The sequence below is a fragment of the Anolis carolinensis genome, chromosome 3 (genome assembly GCF_035594765.1).
Source record: "Anolis carolinensis isolate JA03-04 chromosome 3, rAnoCar3.1.pri, whole genome shotgun sequence".
Lineage (NCBI taxonomy): Eukaryota > Metazoa > Chordata > Lepidosauria > Squamata > Dactyloidae > Anolis > Anolis carolinensis.
Window position 1 is genome coordinate 230969186 of NC_085843.1, and position 24156 is coordinate 230993341.

At 40.1% G+C, this 24156-nt stretch overlaps 1 protein-coding gene across 7 annotated transcripts in view; it reads right to left on the reverse strand.

Annotated features, from left to right (window-relative positions):
• The window catches only part of trim8 (tripartite motif containing 8), a 96493-nt gene that overhangs the window by 21967 nt on the left and 50370 nt on the right, over nucleotides 1-24156 (reverse strand). For all 7 annotated transcript variants that reach the window (XM_008106559.3, XM_008106556.3, XM_008106558.3 and 4 more), the window contains one exon: nucleotides 253-348. In XM_008106559.3, coding sequence (XP_008104766.1) covers nucleotides 253-348 — 96 coding nt within the window. The remainder of the gene's footprint in view (nucleotides 1-252; nucleotides 349-24156) is intronic.

The window sequence follows — 24156 nt, forward strand, 5'->3', positions numbered from 1 at the left end:
TAAGAACACTGGAGGGCCTACATATTTCACATCCCTCCTGCAACAGACAAAAACCTTATCTGCCCATTTTTTGTCAAACTTGTATTTATCTTCCATGGGGAGTTAAATTATTGCTACAAAGACTGTAGCACTCTCTCTTGCAAGTTCCTCTATCAAGGCAGCCATTTCACAGCAGATAATCTCGGTGTGTAAATGCAATCAACACCCTTTTTTTAGTTTTAGTAGTGGATGGAGGGATAGAATCAGAGTTACTTCAACCAGGCGTTTATCAGACTCCAGCTTGTACAGCTGCTCCTCAATGTCTTGCTCACGTTCTTCCAGGCGGTCCTGCTGCTTCACCAGCATCTTCTGCAATAAAAGAAACAAGAAGAGAAAAGGCTGTTAGGGCTTTTTTTTTTTAAAGACAACAACTGCACCAGTATCAGGCTGAACAACTGTGACAGTAACAAGGATACTGCAAAAGTCCAGGACACAGTTGCTTGCAATTCTGTAGGAAGCAGCCAGATAATCAGACCAAAAAAACCCCAGATCCTAAAATATCAAAAGTGTGTTCAACCCCAGAACTGGTTCATAATACCACCTAATGGCAGAGTAAACATATAAGCAGCTTGTTTTTTCTCTAATGCCATCACATCACTGTTATAATAAGATTTGCATAGTTACTTTGGTCAAAAAGCAATTTTTCCAAGTTTGGGTTGCAAGGTTTTAGCCAACTGCAACAGAGAAGTTTTGGGCCTCAAACATATTGAGTTCAGTGTAAGAACAGGAAACAAATCCTTTCTTTTTCTCCAATGCATTTACCTTGTTGATACACATAATACAAGCCGACACACATATTTACCATGCTGTATTATAAAAATGGAAGCATTTTTCTGGTTATTTCCCTTTGTGGGTTGTCAAGTTCTAAATACAGAAATACAATGTAGAGAAGCAGCTCTCAGAAATATCATTTTCCTCTTCTTGAATCCCCCCCAAAATCTCTGGTCCACACCCCTATCAGCAACTTATTTTCTGATAAGAAACAAAACGCATCACCTCACATATTAATATTATTTTTTCAAAAGGAGCCCACAAAATAATAAATACACAGCTGTGAACTGGTAGTTTTCAGCTACAACTCTCAGAATCTTCTAGCCAGCATGCCCACTAGACATGGTAGCTCACCACCATTAAGGTAACCTCTTAAAGTTTGTCCATGGAGTCAGAGCTGGCCCTAGGTATTTTTCAAGTGTAGGCAAACAGAATTTTGGCGCCCCCCCCCCAACCAATCACTGAAAAATAAAAGCATTGGATAAGTGAAAATGTTGGATAATAAGGAGGGATTAAGGGAAAGCCTATTAAACATCAAATTACATTAAGATTTTACAAACTAAGCACCAAAACATCATGTTTTACAACAAATCAACAGAAAAAGCAGTCTCGACTGCGCCCCTGTATGTTTTGCGCCACAGGCGACTGCCTAATTCGCCTCATTGTTGGACCGCCTCTGCATGGAGTTGTCTCCTATTTTATTAACTGAGAATAATTTTGTTATGCCAATCTAAGATCTCATACACATATTACTTCATTTTACTATAACTTTTTATTTTTACATATTTGTCCTAAATGTATACATGTAAACCACTTTCATCCTGGAGCATAAAACTCCCAACTGCAAAAATTATAACATTCTCAATTCAAAATACTGTACCTCCCTTCTGAAAGCAAAGCTCACTGAAAACTAAAACACCAAAATAGCACCAGAATACAAAACTACAAAAGTAAAATTATGTTTTAAAAGTAAAAAACTAAAGTGTGTGTGTGTAATACAGAAAGCTAACAACTAGATATTCAGTTGGGCTTAAATAGACCACATACAGAACTGCACTATGTTTTATTTTTTCATTTAGTATTTCAGACCACACCCTTTAGTGTAACTACTGCCAGGGCAGCTTATACTAGTATCAAAACTAATCCAAACAACCAATGAAAAACATTTCCAAACACAAGTGAAAACATATTGAAATAATAGATTTCTCACTACAACAGTGTGTGAGTTCCAAATACAACGCCTTCAACTGATATCTAAAACACAGTGTTCTACTTTTGATGTTTTAATAGTTGCTGTTTTTACCAATCTCTGTTGCTTGTAATCTGTGTTTGCTTTTACGCATGCGAAATTACATTTAAGTGAATAAAACTGGGTTGACCAGAAGAACACATCACTGGTGCCCTTGACATAGTCAACTTGGCAAGTCCGCACTTATATAAGTTCTATTAATTTGGTATCTCTAAATCCTAAACAGTAATTGTAATTATTGTATCCAAAAATTTTATAGTTGTCTTTTTTCTTTTTTTAAAAAAAATAAAGGCACTCCTGACATCCTTAGGAAGGTAGGCATTATATAAAACAGAGGCATCTGATTTGGTTGTGTCATTTATTAATAGCATTACATACAAAAAGCTTCAAACAGAAATAAGCACTGGATCAAAGATGCAAAAGTGGCATGACAACAATAGCTGATGGCACTTTGAAGTGCATGCACTACCCCTTGGACTTCATCTTAAAGATGTAATCCAAGGAGTTGAAAATGCATGGCTCTTTTGAAGTTCAGACTTTAATCTGAAGTTGATTCACTACTTGACTAACACCACAGCTGTTGCTTGATGTTGGAAGAAAGAGAGTTAGCCATACTATGGATTGTGCAAAAAACCAAAGGCGATCACAAAAAAACAACTTGTGACAAAGAAGCTCCTTTCTACTGCAAAGTCTTCTAATGCACTTCAGTACCCTTCCCACTGTCTAGTTCAGTGGTTCTCAATCTGTAGGTCCCCAGATGTTTTGGCCTACAACTCCCAGAAATCCTAGCCAGTTTACCAGCTGTTAGGATTTCTGGGAGTTGAAAGCCAAACCATCTGAGAACACACAGGTTGAGAACCACTGATTTAGTTGGAAAGTCATTTTAGTACTTTGTCCTGTTCTGGTCACCATAATTCAAGAAAGATATTGAGAAGCTAGAATAAGTCCAGAGAACTGTGATTAAAATGGCAAAAGGTCTTAGAAGCCAAACCCTATGAGGAACAGCTGAGGGAGCTGATTATGTTGAGCTTGGACAAAATAAGGCTAAGAAAGGGCGACTGTTGTGTTTTAAATATGGTGTTTGAAAGGATGGCACACTGAGAAGGGGACAAGCTTGTTTTCTGCTGCGTTGGAGACTAGGACACAGAGCAATGGATTCAAATTGAAGGAAAAGAGATTCCGCCTAAACACTAGGAAGAATTTCCTAACGGTAAGAGCTGTTTGACAATGGAATATGCTGCCTCGGAGTGTGGTGGGTGTTTCTGGAGGCTTTGAAACAGAGGCTGGAGGGCCGTTTGTCAGGAGTTATTTGATTGTGTGTTCCTGCACAGCAAGGGGTTGGACTGGATGGCCCCTGTGGTCTCTCCCAACTCTATGATTCTAGTAGCATTGACGCTGGGATAGAAGAGGGAAAGAGAAACATATTTTCAGTGCTGAATATATAACTACAATAAACAACGCAAGAAAGCTTGAGCTGGAAATAATGGGGTTCTCCTCTAGCCAAACCTACTGCAGGTTCTGAAATTTCTTATGTTTCTTGTTCACTTGTGCAAAGTTTACCTGACCTGGCTGTTTCATTTCATGCATGCACATTGTTAGCTTTGAATAAACATAGAACTGTGTTTCTCTTTTGTTGTATTGTCTGGACTTCCTTTTCCTTATCCTTTCCATGTTTTTCCTGCCCTTTGGTACTAATTTTTCCAGTGACAACATAGTGCTGAGGAGCACATCTACTCTTTAACTGTAGTATACCTGTACCTCTGTGTAAGACTGCCCAGTTTATAACTCCTAAGGTTGAATACAGGCCATAAACGATGTATGTGACCTACTGCCTTCATGGATGCTAAACCTACAAGTTGTGTGCAAGCTTACTCTTGTGCAGCATCCACATAAGTCACCAGTCCACACATAGCTCGGCTTTTCTAGATTCCCATGGAAAAATGATGCAAAAAACAGAGGCAGGAAATGGCATTTGGACATTTCCATAAAGGATTTACAGACAAAAGAAAGTCCAAATAATGCCATGTCTTATCTGAATGCCCCTCCAGTAGTTTCCTGTGGAAAAAGGAAGGAAGGACATTTATAAGGCATCCTCACCAGTTTGGAAGAAGTTGGAGTAAGAAAGTACATGTTAGACAAATATATTTCTGAATGAGAACAGCAAAACCTCTCTTGACTGACTTAAGCAGGGCCTTTTGTCTCTATTCAAGTACATGAGCTTCTGTGACAAAAAATAAAACAAAACTCCAACAACAACAATCCAGACAAATCAATTTTGAAGAATGTTTACCTTGTGTATCAAGGGTTAAAGCTTTCTGTATAATCTTAAAATGCTTGCTTATATACTGTATTAGATAACACTGTCTCGATACAGGGACATTTTTCACATGATGTCACTAATGAGCACATTTTTCACAGGATGATTAGATCAAGACTTGATTCTAATGTAAAATAGGTTGAGATGACCAACTATCATGCAGATAGTGGGGGCAGATTTGTTTGATATGTATGGACCTGCCCTTCTTCCAAGGAGATAAGGGAATTTTATCTTTACAATCACCCTATAGAGCATGTTAATCTGAAAGAGAGGGGCAAACCCATGCTGTCTCTGAGAACAGGGATATAGGGTGCATCTACATTGTAGAATGATTGCAGCTTGATACCACTTTAAGTACCATTGCTCAGTTCTGTGGAATCATGGGGGTCGGAGTTTTACAAGGTTTTTTTAATCTCCTCTGGGGGGGAGGGGAAATGCTGATGATTCACCAATCCCAGATTCCATAGCATTGAGTCATTGGTGTCAAACTGCATTAATTCTACAGTCTAGATGTACCCATTGATCCAAGCCTCCTAAGTATGACCTCAATACTCTATGTATTACATCATCCTGGTAGACTCAGTATCATATTGCCCTCACTTGCAAAGTTACTGGGTCCCTCAACCAGTTAGCAAGAAGGATCAGGGTGCAGTGCAAGGAAATAAAAAATAAAAGCTTTGTAGCACACAATTTTTTTCAGGCATGGTTCAGACAGCGAACTATTCTACACATACAAAACCCCAGAACTCTATGCTCTGATTTATCCACTCTGCCACACTGGCTCTCCTATGAGGGAGCATCTTATGATCAACATGCCTCCTAGCCACCAAAAGGAAAAAAACATTAACCATATTTGGGCAGCTTTCTGTAGAATGCCAGTATCCTATAGGCATTGCAGTAGTTTTCAGGAATTTAGAGTCCTGAAATATATGGACATTGCCTGGAAATTTTTAACAAGGTATTGTGAGTAGGAGAGAATGCAAGCAGGAGGGTTCACCAGCCCAAAACTCAGGGTTTTTTTAAATCGTGTCAGAGGCGAATTGAGGCATGTTGCTTCTGGTGTGAGACAAGTGGCCCCTTCAAAGATGTTTATTGTGTTCAATTTCTTTTTCCAATAATAAAGGTATAATGATATTTTGACTCAATATCACTACTTCTGTGATGTAAATGCAATAACAATTACTTCTACAGTTATGGGACTGTGCCCTCCCTAGATGAGGCAGAAGAAAAGTCATATCGTTCAAGTGCTGGTTTCTACTATATGTACCTTCTGCTGCTTTCTCTTTCTGTTGTGAATTTCGAGGCAATGATAAAGTGGACAGGAGAATGTACTTTGTATTACAAATCAGAAAGCTGTGGCATTCAGATCCCCAAGCAACTAAAAAGTAACTACTCTGGTTGTCTCTGAGAAATGGGAAAGCATTTTCCTTCCATAGAAAATGAAACTCCAGTGGTAACTAATTACTTTGGGGGCCCCGGAACCCTAACTGATTAGTTGTAAAAAGTACAACTAATTTTTACAGCAGATCCATTTTTACAACTGATCCAAGCTTTTGTTGTCCTCCACAAAGCAGTAAAAAAAACCATCTAACTATAAAACTTACAGTGTGTTCTGCCTCCACAAAGCAGCACCTTACGTAATGGTTCCTAAGAGATGCTCCATCCAGGCAGAGCCAGATCAGCTAAGCTGACAGAATTGCACACGGATCTTCAAACTACTGACCAAAAATCAATGCACAAAATAAGCAACATGTATAAACTGCATTTTCTCTTCTCCAATCCCCCCTCCTACCCACCTACTCCTTTCATCCATCATAATGCATTGGTCAATTTGAAATTGTGAACCCAAAGGGTAGAAGTAGTCTTTTAAAATATTTATTGTGCAGCACCTAGTAGTTTTAAGGACTTGATAAATAAAATATGATGGCAGTGCTGAAGTTTGCTTAATTTATTAAGGCCTCCGGATTTGAGCTTTTTTTAATTAGGGCTTGTCACCCAATTAAAAAGTCTTAGCCAATTACTCATATGAGTTTTAATTAATTAAATCTACACAAATTGCATGTAAGTGAAACCACTGATCTTTCTTTAAAAGGCCAATACCATTTCATTATTTCTGGGGAGTACAGAGATGTATATATATCACTGTACACAAAATCCCAGAAGGAACATTCTTTGTTGTGGGAGAGGGGTGGGGACCATCATGAGTAACACGTGTGAGCCAGCTTTTTCCAACCATGTGTTTTTTAAAAATAGACTATGCAAGATGACAACTCCCATCCTCCTCAGCCATTATGGCATGTCACAAATGTTGTGTTGATTACTCGGATCATCCCTAAAGAGCATGGTTACTAATCATCTTGTGTGTCTTGAAGCACCATATTTACTTGAGTATAATGTCCCATTGAATATAATGTGTACCTCATTTGAAGGTGTGCATTGCAAAAAAAAAAAGAAAAGAAAAGAAAAGAAAAGAAAAAAGGATTTGTTGTTATATGTAATGTGAGGCAGTGGTGGCTGCAAAAAGGCTAGTGTAGTGGTTCTCAACCTTTGGGTCCCTGGATGTTTTGGCCTTCAACTTCCAGAAATCCTAACAGCTGGTAAACTGGCTGGGATTTCTGGGAGTTGTAGGCCCAAACACCTGGGGACCCATAGGTTGAGAAACACTGGGCTAGCAGGAAGCCATGCCCCTTTGTTAGGCCTTCCCACCAGCCTTTTTGCAATCACCATCAGCTTCCCGCCATTCATGGTTATCACTGCCTCTTCCTCCTCCATCCCCTGCTGGGATTTATTGCCACCAAAGCAGGCGGGTTTAGATGTGCGATTTCTAACGTGTCGTCAAATATGTATGCCTCAATTTTAGCGATGTAATTTAGCCCAAAAAGGTCAGCTTTAGATTTGAGTAAATATGGCAATTTATGACTTATGGTGATCCTATCACAAAATTTTCTGGGACTGAGAGCACATGATCTGCCCAAGATCACCCAGTGAGTTATCACTGCTGAAAATGGACTTGAAACCCAGATCTCCTGAGTCATAATCCAATGTCAAACCACCATACCACTACTTGTATTAAAATAACATAGGCCAATAAAAAAAAACCTTCTTGGTGTCTTGGTTTTTAGGCCTGTTCTTGGGGTTACTTGGGGTGCTGATTCATAAAATTGCATTGGATCTATCCAATCTATCCAACTAGTACAAGCACTAGTTTCTTAGGTATAGTTATTGTGGCTTTCTATGGGCAAGCAGATGGTGACTGGTAGATGCCATATGTTCTGTATCTCTAGAGCTGATATGGGAAAACTGGTGCCATTTTTGGAATCAGCAGTTTAAATATTCCCAGGAACAGGGCTAACATTCTAGACACCAAAATGTGTGTTTGGGCATTCTTAAACCAGGGGTATGGGCAAAGTGTAGCCCCCTTCAGATGTTGTTGGTCTGTTTAGCCAAAACTATTTAGCCAATACAACAGAAAAAATCCTATTTTCCAAGAACAGCTGGAAAGCCACACATTTCTCAAGAAAGAGAAGTAGTGATGTTATGGTTAGCTTGGTAACTACAACATCTTAAGGTATACTGTCTTCTGGATGAACACAGACATATTGTGTTGGGGAGAAGTGTTTAAGACAGGCATGGGTAAATTTTGGCCCTCCAGGTGTTTTGGACTTCAATTCCCACAATTCCTAACAGCCCAATTAATTCCTAATAACCCAATTATTCCCATTTTCTCAGTCTTTGTAACAGCCCCAAGTTGCACTCTATAGTTCCACTGACATCAAATGAGAAGAATATATTCCCCACGGTACTTAGTTTCTGGAAAAGTTGGGAGAGGGATAAATCTTAATCGTCTTAGCTTAACAAACTTCAAAATGGAAGCTTAGTTTGGTTCATCATGCCAACAGTATGCTTTGCAGAAGGAGCTGACCTGCCAAGGACAGCAGGTATGAAAATAGTATCGAGTATGTCCGGTCACTATGTTGAGAGCACAATAAGCACACACATACCACACACACTCCACAGACATTTGCCCTTAATTCTCTCTGTGTTTAATCCTCTTCTGGGAAAAAAAATCTGCCTAGTTTCAGCCCTTGAATTAAAGGACTGAATGCCAACTATTTAGAAAAGGCAGGAGAATTTGTGATGGGCAGGAAAGAAATGGCATCAAAGACCAGTTTTGAAGAGATTATTATGACTACAAACACTATTTGAAGTTCATAATCTAGTAATTTTTAGATTTGAGACAGGAGAGAAATAGGAATTCATTATCAACGGGGTAGGAGCCCCATCTTCTCCTTTAACCAGAAAATATTTAGAGCCTCCTGGAATTCCAATGTTCCCCTCAAGATCTTGGGCACCTCAAGCCCTATTAACACCTGTCCAAATCTAGAGGAGGAAATAGCTGCAGGATGTGAGATACAGAGCTGGGTGGGTTAGGTCGCCTTTGCAGACTGGGCCTCTTGAAAGGAATAAGAAATCCACTTGTGTGTGTGTACTCCGCTGCTTTTTAGTTTATATTCGTTTCTCTCCCCCCACACCTGCCTCAAATAATTTATAGCTGAAGTGCTGTTGCTATTTCTTCACTCAGGGCTTCTTCTGACAATATTACTGCCAATTTGGAAATGTGTGCAGCCTAAGTGAAGTTGCACAATACAAATAGAATTGATTCCAAGAGCTCAGCTCCTCAACTAGTTAATTAAGATAAGCCAGACAAAGGCTGAGCTAGGAGTCAGTTAAGACTAGCATCCCCGAATGGGTTCAATGGGCAGGGAGAGTGGAACGGCCCAAGAGCCTCGTACCTTTTACTTCTTTGCGTCCATTTAGAAATGCAAGCTCAATAAGGCACAAACGTGCAAAATCCCTGAGCTAGCTTTATTTGCCTTGCTGTCAGCACAGATCAAGAGGTGAGGCTTCCATCTCCCCCCTTTGACTGTTCCTCATTATAAGAGGGACATCCCGCATTTGGCAAAACCCTTGGTTCTCTCCCAGTTCTGAGAGACGGATGTGCTGGAGAAGAAATACTGGCATTAGCAGCACTTGGGAGAGCAGCTTTAAAATAGAAAATCAGAGAAGTTTTAAAATAGAAAGGCAAATGTGGGAGGCACCAATGTTCAGCATTTGGGAGTCTATTCCAGGCAACTTCTCAGCCATTACTGTTCAGATATTTCCTCTCTTAACACTGGAGTCATAAAGGAGCCCTCCCTAACTGGATGCTTGCCAATTGTACTGGATTACTACTCCCATTATCCCCAGTCATTTCCCATACTGGTTGAAGATTAGAAGAACCATCGCTGGATACATCTGGAGGGCACTAAACTAGGTACAGTTGCTACTGGTCACAAGAAGTTGCTTTCCTGTATACCAGAGAACAAAGAAATAGTTTGGAGGATAACATTTCATCCATTTGTGATAAGAGGGGTAAATTTTGCTGTTTTGTGGCTCCCTTCTACAGCCTTCTCAGAAAAACATATATGTATAAAAAGAAGGAGAATGAAATGGCTTGCATCCCAATTTTTCTTCCATGAACAAAAGAGTGGTTGCCATCTCACCTTTCTCTTTGTATCCCCTCCTGAGAGACTGTTCCTAGGGGAGGGCAGCCCCTTGGGAGTTGTGTATATGGTGCTTTGCACACAGTGGCAAGTTGACAGAAGTGGCCCTTGCCCATAAAACAGTGTTTCTCAACCTGGGGATCAGGACCCCGGGGGGGGGGGGTAATGGGGGGGGGGTCAGAGGGGTCACATTTCAGAAAACACATTTCTGATGGTATTGGGAACCCCTAGAATCAGAGTTGGAAGAGACTTTGTGGGCCATCCAGTCCAGTCTATCATTGGTGGGGTTCAGAATGCTCTTTGATTGTAGGTGAACTATAAATCCCTGCAACTACAACTCCCAAATGTCAAGGTCTATTTTCCTCAAATTCCACCTATGTTCACATTTGGGCATATTGAGTATTGATACCAAGTTTGGTCCAGATCCACAGTGCTCTCTAGATGTAGGTGAACTACAACTCCAAAACTCCACCAAACCCTTCTAGTATTTTCTGTTGGTCATGGGAGTTCTGTGTGCCAAGTTTGGTTCAATTCCATCATTGCTGGACTTCAAAATGCTCTTTGATTGTAGGTGAACTATAAATTCCAGCAACTACAACTCCCACATGACAAAATCAATCTCCTCCCCCCAATCACACCAGTATTCAAATTTGGGCGTATCGGGTATTTGTGCCAAATTTGGTCCAGTGAATGAAAATACATTCTGCATATCAGATATTTACATTACGATTCATAACAGTAGCAAAATTACAGTTATGAAGTAGCAACAAAAATAATTTTACTGTGGGGTCACCACAGCAAGGGGAATTGTACTAAGGGATCGCAGCATTAGGAAGGTTGAGAACTGTTGTCATAAAACAATATGTAACAAGCCAGTGTCTCCATATTTTTAAGCCTCACCAATATGTCATGGGAGAGGAGTGGGTAGCCTTGCTACTTCTATTTTAATAAGCATTCCTGGAAGAGTATTTTAGAACAGGCTTTTAATACAGCCTGGAAAGATGCAGTCTTCCATTTTTATTTTTGGTTTAAAGTACAAAAGTGCAAAAGAGAGAGAGAGAGAGAGAGAGAGAGAGAGAGAGAGAGAGAGAGAGAGAGAGAGAGAGAGAGAGAGAGAGAGAGAGAGAGGTTACAGCAAGAAGGAGAAAAGGCAAAATTGGTGTTGGGGTCGCTAATAACATCAGCGGAAATATTTAATAGGTACACGGCAAACATAACAACAGTGACAAGGGATGTGTTATTTAGGGAGAGAGGAGGGTATCTCACATTCTGCCAGGTATGAAATACTGTGTTTTGATCACCTTGGAAAATATAGCTGCAACTGAAGCACAGCATTCAGGGAAGATTGTGTCAACTATGCACATTTATTTTGTAGCAAGACTACCGAGAACATTTCTGTTTTGACTAGTTTACAATAGGTCTGAACGTGTAAAGTAATAACTGGGGTGGAGGTGGGGAATGATATATGTGTGTGTCTGTGTGTATCTCATGTCATGATCACACATGATCCTTTTACACCATCAAGTCTCTTTTTTTTACTCCCACCTCTACAATCTTAAATAGATACTTCTTCATAGAGGAGATGGTGCTGTTTAGGGTTTTTTTTTTTTTTGTAACAAAGCTCCTTTCCCTGCAATGAAAAAATTTAGCTGACTGTTCTCAATAGTCTAAGCTTAGTATTTGTGGGATAATATTTCATTGTAGTTACGTCTTTAATTTATAATATTTTTAACCTGCCTATGTTTGGCTTAGGACATTAGTACAGCCACCTAGCATCCATTTGTTGCAGGAAATTCATTATAATAGATAACCGAAGTCAAAGAAGATAAATGGTAAAGAAACAACACAGTAAATCTCTATAGTGAAATGCCTCTAGAAAACCAGAGTTTTGCAATCCTTCGGGGGGGGGGGGGGGGGGGGGAATGAGAGAGAAACAACTTCGGACTCTGCATGTATTAATTCCAGTGCCCAGGGCGACAATGAAGAAATGTCCATTGTTGTCTGGTATTTACATGACATTATTCTTTCATCAAATGCTCCACATCTATTTATCCAGTCCATTCTATCAACACCCAGTGAATTGGATCATAGTTTCCGAAGAAGGTCAAATTCTTCACTGAAACGTGTTCTGTAACATATCTTTCAGAATCTGCAGAAAAGGCTTAAATGTCCTGCAGAGTAGACTAAGCACAAAAGCAGTTATCTACTGCTACGAATATCAAAATCTTAAGTTTTGGGTAATGAAAGTACCCTCTAGAAAGTTTTCTTCTGACAGATGAAGATGAGGCTTTAAAGGAAAAATAACAAAACCTCTTTCACCTTTTAATCTCCATACCACACACATGTAGGTCACTTGTTCTCCCATTTGTCTCCCAATTTGAAAGCTAAGAGGTATACATATCTTTCTAAGGGGAATGATGGATTTTTTTTCTATTTTCCATTGCAAGTAAAAACAATATAAAAAATAAAATGGTCAAGGCTGCCCTCTCATGCTTTCACCTATAGGATAGCACGCTCCTGGATATGTACAATCTCCTTTCACATATGAATGTTTAAGCAACATAATCTGCATTCCTACCCTTTGAACTCCCTACTCGTACAAACATTTAAAAAAATCATGCAAAGCAGGAATTTTCAATACACTGCCAGGCATTCACCACCAACAACACAATAATAACTCATAATAATCCACATTATTTACACCAAGAAAATGTAGAATTTTTCCATCTTCGATTATGGTAGCCAAGTGGTTTAGCACTGAAAAACCTACCAGAAAAATGAGCCAGGGGGCCTTGAATAATTTGCTCATTGCCAAATGTAACTTAATTTGCATATCATTTTAATTAACGGAGTGTATGGCAAGCCATGGCTGGTGGATTTGTTACTCATATGCTCCAGTTGCCTTATTTTGGAATTGTCAGCTCCCAAATGTGAGCCAGGTTAAGATGAGAAATAATGAGAGAGAAAACATCTTTTTATTTGCCTGCTGACTGCTCAGACAAATAGTAATATTTAAGGGAAAGGATCACATATACATTAAGTGTTTCAGTAGATTAAGAAATAGCAGCTTGCCCAAGGCTAAGGCTTCAGCCAGAGCCTTCTGTCTCCTACAGTTAACACAACATAAGGTCAGCTTTAGTCATGAGAAGCAAAATTTATTCCTCAAAACTGAGAAGTAGAAACTTACAATTACAAACAAAACTGGAATTCTAATATGAGCGCTCTAGATGGTACAGAAGCATTTTTGGGGCCTCATACAGAGTACATAGTTTGTGTTGTAACTCCAGGCTCTACGCAAGACAAGCATGCTAAATGCAACAGAAGGATGACATTATGCGCCCTTCAGCATCAGTCCCTTTGCTGCACGGAGTGAAATCTCTCTTCTTAAGTTACCATAGCTGGTTCCCCTAGCAACCCGTGATACAATAGTGAACAGGAAGAACGCAGAAACAATCCCAGTGTCTGCACACAATAGTCCTCTGAATGGAGGGAAGTCGCATTCTACTTCCTCAGAGCAGCTTTAGCTATTGGAAATCCTAGTCTTAAAAAAAAATGACATGGACTTTAGGGACAATAGCGATTTAGAGAAATAATATCTGCAGCCTACAGCATTATTTGGTGCATAATTTAATTCCTGCACACACACAGAGCTAAGAATTTGATATATACTTTCATTTCAGGAATAAAATAATCTATTTTCCTATCATTATATGTATTATGGAGTACCGTATGAAGAACTCATGTATAAATTGACCTCATTTATGAATTGAGGGTAGGTTTTGGGTCCAAAATTATGCATTTTGATATGTCCCATAGATAAGCTGAGGGTCATTATGCGGAGAAGGGAAAGCATCCTTATCTACCACCACAATTTTCCTTTCCCAAGCATTAAAAAAGACCAAAAGTCAAAAGACCACAGTGGAGAGAGTTGCTTCAGGTCCTTCTGGGATTGACTCTTACCTTTTGCTGCTCTACTCAGAGAAGGGGATGGTTCCTTTTTTGATAAGAATTTCTATACAGTGATACTGTGATCCTTGGATAAGCCTACCCACGTTTTTTGAGTTGATTTTTGGCTCTCTAGACTGTACATATGCATATAAGGTAATAGAAACAAGTATTTACATTTTCATTTTAAAAGAACAGCGACCCTAGTAGTGTTTCTATGATTACATTACAGTACAGTCCTCTTTTAAAACGTTTGCATCCAGTCCTACATTTGGTATGGAATATATACCAGTTATATAAACCTACGTTCTTGTTCTTGCTACCACAAACAATGAGCACCCCACCTACTTTCCACATGGAAATCTTGGATGGTACCAGATTACAAAGGCAAGACCTCTTCCCCTCTATCAAACAAACCACCTGACCTGTTTGGCATAAGTAGCGACATTTTGTGCTGCTGTAGCTGCCAAGGCTAACAAACATACTCATGCATTAAAGAGCAGCATTGTGGACAATCTTCCTAGCCACAAAATAGTGTTTGCTGGGAGGGGGAGAATCCAAACAATGTTCTACAGAGGGTTGGCATAAAAAAGCGTAAAAACAGATTTAGTGACCTAGAAATTCAAGAGGGTCAGTCTTTAGCTCCTCTTAAAAAAAAATCAATCTGTGACTTATTTATCCCACCCTTCTTCTCAAGAACATAGGGCTTGACCTCAGTCCATTTTATCCAACAAGAACTCTTGTGATGTGGCTGAACCTGAGATGTGGTGACTGTGCCAAAGTCACCCAGTAAATTTCATGGGTGCATTTGAAACTGGAACTCCCAGTCCAACATCCAAACCACTAAACCTTGGCTCTGTTTCTTCTGCCTTTCTAAGTTACAGGGATGGTTTTCAAAAGTATAAGTAATCTGAGAAGAAAGAGAAAGGCCAGAGCTTGTATTTTTAAAACTTCTACGGCATCAGGTGTGCACAGCAAAATATATATTTAAAATATAATCTTCATATTTGAATTCTACTAATTAACATCCAAGAAAAAAATTGAATGTTATAGTTCCATACCTGCTATTTTCATGAATATGGCAGGCAAACTATGATTCTAAGTCATGCAAAGGACAATATACTACTAGTAGAAAATAGCAGACTAGGAACAGTTATTGAGGAAAGTTAAGACAGAAAGTACAAAGGCGGGTTTACAGCTGAAAATTAAGAAAACAAATTGATTTACATAACTTTAAAATAGATAACAAAGGCATAGAAATAGTTCTAGATTTTCCATACATTGTCTCCATCGTTAATTGGAGTGGAGACTACAATAGAAAACCCCCAAAAACTGGGACTGTGAAAGGCAGCTATAAAGGAACTAGGCAAGATCCTGAAGTGTAAAGATACATCATTGAATAATAAATTTAGGATGTTCCATCACATTATATTTCCATTTCCATTCATTGCTGTAAAAGCTGGACAGTGAACAAAGCAGATGATGTTAGAGAAGAGTTCTGAGGATACAATGGACTGCTGAAAAGACAAACAAATGGGTTTTAGGTCAAACCAGGCCTGAACTCTCATGAGAAGCCAAGATGACTAAATGGAGATTGTTATTCTTTGGATGACACACTAGAAAAGACAATAATGCTTGGTAAGATGGAGGCCAATAAAGAGGAGGACCACATTCCAGATGGACAGACTCAATCAGGAAAGTCAGCACTCTGAGTCTGCAAGGCTTGAGCAGAGGTGTTCAAGTTAGGATGACTTCGAGGTCAGTCATTCATAGGATCACCATAAGTCAAAGTTGACTAGATGCCAGCTAAAACAACATTTTTAATAGTTTATACACTAGGATCCAGACTGTCAAGAAGAATTTACCTCCTACACTGAACTGCAGATTATTTATATCTGCAGGAGCTTCATCAAGGCCTTTTCAGTTGTAAGCTCATGAAACACAGGTGAATTTTTACAAAAACATTGGCCAACCAAGAGTTGGTTGATGCTAAAACAAATAAGTGGACGTCATTTTTCTAGTCTTGTGGCACAGAGCCTGCCTTTAAAGAGACAACACCACTGAGAGGTAAAGGAGTCAAATGTGCTCACTAGATAATTTTATGGACCATGACTTTCAAGTCATGCATGGTAAGATAAGAATAATTACATTTCATGCTTCAAAAATCCAAGGTCAGGAAAGCATTCCCAGATCTTTGTACTGTACACTATGCCACCCATTCAACTGTGGACGCCTCCTCAACATGTCTGTCCAGCCAATCTTGGAGGAAAAAAACTACAATAATTTGGAGGAAATATCAGGCCAGCTATGATTACCATCACAAAAGGAATGAATAGCTATTGCGTAAAACAGTTTATGTTTCCATCCTATTTTTCTAAACAGTAGTCCAGAGGCAGCCTCTGGTTTAACTTCCTGAGAAATGGCATTCAGACAGACTGTACATGGATCATTCACAGCACAACGAGATATGGATATGCTTCCAGAAAAACTCTCCTGACACTCAGATCTAGTCCTGTAGATACAGTCTCATCTTCTGTTTTAGGTTTCACTTATCTTAACTGACAATACTCTGGGATGGGGTGGGGGATAAAAAGGGGGAGGGGAAACGAGTTCAAAGGGCATTTTTATTCTTAGCTGCTATCAAGTTAACCTCATCTTATGATGTCCCTATGAATTAGAGATCTTCAGTTACCCTATCATTAACCACCCTGCTCAGATGTTTCAGGAAAGTCATGGCTTTCCGGATTGAGTCTATCCAACTAGATTGTGGTCTCCCTCTTTTCTTACTCTCGTCCACCTTAATGATGTGTCTTCTCATGATATGTCCGAAATATCGACTCTAGTAGTAATTCATTTGTTTTTGTTAGCAGCCCATTATATCCCTAGAACATTTCTCCAGCACTGCTTTTCAAAGGAGTTGGCTTTCTTCACACCAGCCTTCTTCACTGTCCAGCTTTTATAACAACAGATACAAATGGCATGGACAATATTAACTTTAAAATTCAATTATATATCTTTACACTTTGGGATTCTGTCTTCTTCCTTCCTTCCTCTCAAGTGCTACTCTTTTTCTTATTTCTTCAATGCAGTCTCCATTCTGATTAATGGCTGAGCCAAGGTATATCTTCATCATCTACCGTAACCACTATTTTATTTATTGATATTCAACTGTGAATGTGCCTTCGCACTTTTTCTCTTGACTTTCTTCAGTAATCAATTCAAGTATTTGCTGTTTTCTGCAGGTAGTATGGTGTCATCTGCATATCTTAACTTCTCTCCCATTCACATGCCTGTGCATGACATGAAAGTAAACATAAATGGGGTGGGCAAAGGGTCTGTACATTGACAAATGTAATCATGATATTTGCAAGCTGTCTCCCCACCTATTTTTACTTTTATTTGGTGCAGAGGCATAAGGACATGAATGAAATCTTTGACAAAAAAATAGAAAGAGAGGACCAAGCCTAGCTATGAGAGGGGGACATGTCTGATACAATGAATCCCCCTTTGCAAAGATTATAACTCAGTCAACAATTATAATTATTAGCTCCAAGAACATCTGCCATTATGGAGTATGTGTTGGGAGGCTCCCTCTATTTCCAAGGAGTTCTGAGAAATGCTGGGTATCTCTGTGTTCTTTGTACAGTTGTGTCCTACTGCATTGCAGCTTTCTGCAAGATATTCATCAGTATGGGGCCCACAATAGATAATGTCAGGCCAAGGTTTTCCCACATTACTACAGTATCCATCAGCAAATATGTTTTAAGCATTTTTAAACATATGATAAGTACCAATAAATGTCTCTATGTCAGATAAGTAGAATCCCATATCTGGTAAACACTGCTCAACCTCTGATCATCCACCAACTATGCGGTCCAACTAAGATTCTCAGAATGCTTCTAACACAAACAGAATGCTCAATACAAATTGTACAGCCGTTCCCCTTAGAATGCAGCACTGCAGTTGTGATTCTACTAAGCTGGATAATCTATTAACAGCAGGACAGCAGTGGACAGAACAAGAGAGAGCATGGTTATCAGGAGCTGGCACAGTGACCTCCAATCCCTTCGTGCCATTCTAACCTCTGCAGCCAATTCTTCAGAGACTTTATTCAGGTCTTTCCTCAAGGACATATGAAAAGAATTAGTGTATCTGCAGTTGCTGCAGTCCAATTACAGTCTTATCTCAGTTTGAAATAATGCAGAGGAAAGTAGTATCAACCCACAGAGACCTTAGATTTGATATTTCTGTACGTTGCCATGGAGGAGATCTGCATTTCTTTTCCAGCAGGTTGATTTTTCTATTTGTAATTGACACATTTTTTGGCATGAGTAGGATTATTTTAAAAGTAACACCTTGAATACTAATAATGAGTGCTGCAGCAAACAGCGAGCTTCTGAAGATGCAAATAAAAAATCCATGTAAAATGTGAAAACTGGACCGATGTTGGGGAGAAGGTTAGAATCCCAATTGCAAAGACTGAACAACTGCATTGCCAGCCTGTATCATTGGTCCCCACATCAGATTTGTTAGTCACACAGAGCAAATCATCTGCTATGACTTATCTCATTTGCCTGAGCTGTGTAGAGCTGTTTGGTCTGCCGATGCTTGTTTTCTGCTTGGATATGATGTGGCCCAGATTACAGAGGACTGTGAGGGTGGGGTTGATGTAGGAAGGGAAAGCAGCAAGCAGCAGGATTCCCATGTTATGGGAATAGCATGTACACAGTATCTACTAGCTAACAACTCCAGGAATGCACTGTCTGACTTCTGTTTCAAGGATAATCTGTGAATAAATTCCTGGTGTTCTATCATTCAATGTTTGTACAGTAAATCAACATATCACAATCCATATGAAATTCCAAAATCGACTGTGTTAATTCATAACTTTTAAGATACACCCACAGAGAGAAAATCTACTTGTAACCTACATGACTAGCATTTATAACTAGTCCCTAGTTATAAATGGCCAGTCCCTAGGTCGCCAGATAGTACACTGTTCTCTGTACCTCCTCCATTTCCCCGGTCCTATCATACGTTGGATATGCAAAGGTTGGATAAGTCAGACCCTACTGTATATATAAGCTGCCCCGAGTGTTAGCATTGTGAACCACCCAATGTTTTTGTGTCAAGTGAAAATAAAACTTCTTGTCAGTTTCAATTATTATCCAGAAATGTGTAGAGTTTAACATACCTACTTCTTTTGTTTTTTTAGTTTTGTTTGAGGATTTAATTTCTGTTTGTTTGTGTGTGCATTGTTGTTGTTTTTTTAAGGCACCAAGTAGACACAGAGAGAAAAATGTCTAGTTTTATATATCTGTATATTGCATTATAAATGATGGTATAAAATAAAGTTATAATAATATTATTATTATGAAAAGCAGAATCATATTAAACTATACTGCTTTTGCAGGGGGCTGGGTGGTATTATATTCTGAACACTTCACTGCATACAAAAGCCTACACATTGGATATGAATGTAAACGAAAGAGCTAACTGATGCCATCACAGCCTCCCTCCTCTTCTTTTAATGGGAGAGCATTTAAAACTGCGCTCTGAAGTGGTATATTACAGTCTTATCACATGACTTCGCAGGGCATGTAGGCCAGCTATAGCTCGAAGAACACAATGCAAACACAGAAACTTTAGCAGAGAATGTGGATGAAAACAGAAAGGAACAGAGGCCCCTTGAATACACACAGAACCATTGAATGTGCGTTTTCCTGCTTATTGCACTTCCTGCCAATGGATGAGATTTTACTAGGTTTCAGAGGCAGCTATTCACAATGGCTGAATGCTCAATATCCCCTCCCTCCCTTCGTCATGTTGAAGAGAGGGTGGCTGAGGAAGAAAAGGATACTGACCGCTGAGCCCCTTGTATTCTAATTAGATTCCATTCTCTTACTCGGCAGAAGAAGTGCAAGGCTGCCAGGCGTAAAACCCCTAAATGCAAAGGCCTGCATCAAGCTGCGCTCCATCCATCCTAGAGGCAATGTGGGGAGAGGACCGGCTCCTCGCCTGGTCGCCATGGCAACAGGGGGGCACCACCATGTGCATCATGTGCATGGGCTTCGTTGGGGGAAGGAGAGGAGGAGGGAGGGAGGGAGGGGAATGAGGTCAACAGGATGGCCTCGTCAATCACAGTAACATTAGGCGGGTGGCCAAGTGAGCAGATAAGTGGCTAAAAGAGCAGACATTACCCTCTGCTAAGTAAGGAACAGAATCTGCTCTGCTTGAAAAGCAGCTCAGAAAAAAGAAAGAAAAAGAGGTGGGGGGGAGAGAGAAGAGAGATTGGAAGCGAAGAACAACGGCAAGATATCACCCACTCACTCCTCACCCACTCTCTGGACCAGGAATGGAGGTTGCAATGACCTAGTGGTAGATCCCACCCCTATTTCCCAAGTGGCACGCCTGACTCTGAGAAGAAAGAAATAAATATTTTCCCTGTACTTGGCTCCACTAAGGGTTTTCCCACTTGCTCCACTGCCACTGAAAGCTGGAGGGGACGGGGAGAGAGAGAGAGAAGGACAAAGGGAAAGAAGCAAAAGGCAGGCAGGCTGGTTCATTGAGGAAGTGTGTGAAGAGAAACCATAGAGGACCAAATATGGAAAAGCAGAAATAATATATTTTTTCATGTCAGGAGCAACTTGAGAAATTGCAAGTCGCTTCTGGTGTGAGAGAATTGGCAATCTGCTAGGACGTTGCCCAAATGTTTTTGATGTGGGAGGCTTTTCTCATGCCCCTGCATGGAGCTGGAGCTGACAGAGGGAGCTCATCCACGCTCCTCCGGGTTGGATTCGAACCTGCAACCTTCAGGTCAGTAACCCAACCTTAAAGTCAGCAGTCTGCCGGCACAAGGGTTTAACCCATTGCACCACCGGGGGAGCATTTATTCTTGTATCCCACCACCATCTCCCTGAAGGGACTCAGGGAGGCTTACATCCAGCACAAAGTGTCTAACAACATAAAACAAGTGCATCTAAAATATAAACACATATTGAATAAAACAAATAAGCATATAAAACCACGACTTAAAACTCAGTTTAAATGGCATTCAGGAATTTAATAACAATAAGCTGTGGTAAATGTAGCCAGGTTGTAACACTAGGGCATATAATAAGTGCAAAGCTACGGCCATGGGGAAAGGGAATGAGATGAAGTGCAATGCTCCATAAAAATTATGTTCGTCGACTGGGATCTAGGAGTTCTCAAAAACCTGTTTGACTGGGGCCTAGGCATTCTCAAAAGCTTGTTTGAACAGCCAGATCTTCAGGTCCCTACAGAAAGAGGACAGTGTGGGGGCTTGCCTGATCTCCCTGGAGAAGGTATTCCAGAGCTTGGGAGCCACCACTAAGAAGACCCTCTCCCTCATCCCCACCAACCATACTTGAGATGGAGGTGGGACTGAGAGGAGGGTCTCCCTGGCAAATCTCAGAGCCTACACAGGTTCATAGGGAGGAATGTGGTCGCATAGGTAGGCAAGACCTGACCCGTATAGGGCTTTATAGGTGATGACCTGTACTTTGGAATTGGGACCGGAAACTTATCAGCAGCAAGTGAAGCTGCTTCAGTAGAGGTGTGGTGTGCTCCCTATAAGCAACTCCAGTTAGTAACCTGGCTGCCGACCTCTACACTAATTGCAGTTTCCCAGTCGTCTTCAAAAGCAGCCCCACATAGAGTGCGTTTCAGTAATCCATTCAGGATGTAACTAAGGCATGGACCATCGTGGCCAAGTCAGGCTTTTCGAACCTGGCACAAAAGTTCTAACAGTGCGAAGGCCCTCCCAGCCACTGCTGACACCTAAGGTTCAAGTGTCAGCGCTGAGTCCAGGAGGACCCCCAGACTACGGACCTGTGTTCTTAGGGGGAGTGCAACCCCGTCGAGCACTGGTTGCCACCCTATGTCCCGATCGGCCTCACGGCTGACCAGGAGGACTTCTGTCTTGTCTGGATTAAGCCTCAGTTTGTTAGCCCTCATCCAATCCGTCACAGTTGCAAGGGAAGCCTCCTTAAATAGAAAGTCTACCTCGCCCACCTGGGAATAAGCACCAGTGAACTCTAATTAAATGTGTCTAAAATCAGGCTGCAAAGCTAATATTTAATGGGATTGAAAACACCATTAAAATCAATGGGACTGATTTCAGAATACATGTGCATGACCATGAGAGAGAGTGCATACAAAGGTGTGAACATCAAAAGATGAGAGATTTCACTTGTATTCACATCCCTGGAATGCCAAAGCAAAAGTTAATGACTTGGATAGGAAGATAACTCAGAAGCAGGGAAGAAAATGATATATAATGGACCTCTCTCTCCTATGAATGGAAAACAAGTAACTGGGTTTTCTTTTAAAGTTTACCTTTAAAGGTTACCACAATTACCTCTGAAACACCTAGAAGAGTTGCAATACTTTCTTGTTTCTGAACTGGACACTTTATTCTCATTAGTTAAGCCCTGTTATTTTAACCTGGACTTTTCAAAGCTTTGGTCTTGGCCTTCAAAGACTGTGTACATCAAAACAATCAGTCTGCTATTGGAAACAGGTAGGAAGACATAATGAAGTCAGAGGAATTTAAGGCTCGTGTTTGCAAAAATCACACAGTATCTCTATTAAGGTAAACCCAAAACAAAAAAACTGGCATCGAAATACAAAGAATATTTTGGTGACCATCTACAAAGACTGCATGCTCTTTGATTTCCTACAATGCTTTTTCATGTACCTGAATTGTTCCATCTAAAGCAGACCTGGTGCTGTGCCTAGCCTTCAGAAGTGAACCATATGCTCAGAGTACATAAATAAGTCAGTTTAATTCTGCTGATATACTGACAAAACTACAGTAATGTATATATCTCAAAGATATTGCCTAGATATCAGAGAAATGTGATTTCCAGAAGGGAAGTCACAAGTCTCCTTGTAGTCTTGACAAAATGACCCACCAAGAACTAAAAATACTCTATGTTGCGGATCTCTTGAATTGAGGCTATATAAACACGTCTCTTCTTTCAGAGCACCAATGCTGGCAATAGTCTAGCCTCCTCTATTGCCAAAATTTACTCCAATATCAAAATGAAACTGTTAGTCATTTCTTGTGCTGCTCTTCCCTATGAGCCATTTGGATCACTTTGTTGATAAATTTACATGTTTTTCTCTACAAAAGAGGAACTTGTTTCATCTTGGCACAAAATCTAAAGCCATTATTATGGAAACTAGCAATTTCAAGAAACCCTTAACCCAAACTTACAATAACAACAAAGTTGTATGTTTTATAATTTCTTAGAAATTGAGATGTATATATAATCCACAGAACCAAAGGGTCAAGATGTTCCCAGATTCTACCAGAAATAATGAGACTTACTGCACTTTAAAAACTACCCAAGTGTTGTGGTGTGTGCTTTCCTCAGAGCGCAGTCCCACTTTATTAGACGTTGTGCACAGATGTTTAAAGCCATAACTTGTTAGCGTTTAAGGTCTCAAAGACTGTTTTTGCTGAAATGCACTTAACAAGCCTACATCTTGAGAAATTGGATTACAAGATTCCACAAGAAAATTGGAATATGCCTGCTATGGACAAAAATACCCTTCCTCTCTGCATACAGAAAATTGGCTGCTCAAAAAGGAGGTTTGTTAGAATCCGGACCCAGCCTTTTTGCTATGGACAGTAATGCCGCAAGAAGGCAGAACACATTTGTCATTGCTCTTATGAGAACCTGATTTCTTTCTAAAAATAATGTAATACAACTATACTATGCAGGAAGCATGTCTTAAAACAAGAGCAATTATAAATATGTTAAATATTCAATACACTGTGCTGCATTCAGCTAGAAACTAGATCCACAGAACTACAAAGCTCTAAGAAAGCACAGTAGACCTACTTATAATATGAGCTCATTGAAAGCAATTTGACTTAAACACAAAGAGCTCTGAATACCACAGACTCATTCTAGAGGACCAAAACATGCTTAGGCTTCCAACTCAATACTATGGCCAACTTCTGCCAGAGGTTGATTGCAGAATTATACTGGAGGTCTAAAAAGAACACTTCTCTGGGCATTTTCTAGGTTCCCCTGAGTGGCTCTATAGCAGTGGTTCCCAACCTTTGGACCTCCAGGAGTTTTGGACTTCAACTCCCAGAAATCCCAGCCAGCTTACCAGCTGTTAGGAACTGTGGGAGCTGAAGTCCAAAACACCTGGAGGCCCAAAGTATGCTTTGGCCATAAGCACAAGGCATTGTTCATTTCAGGTAAGAAAAATAGAGTTGCAGGATACATAAAAATTATGTTACACAAAGGTCC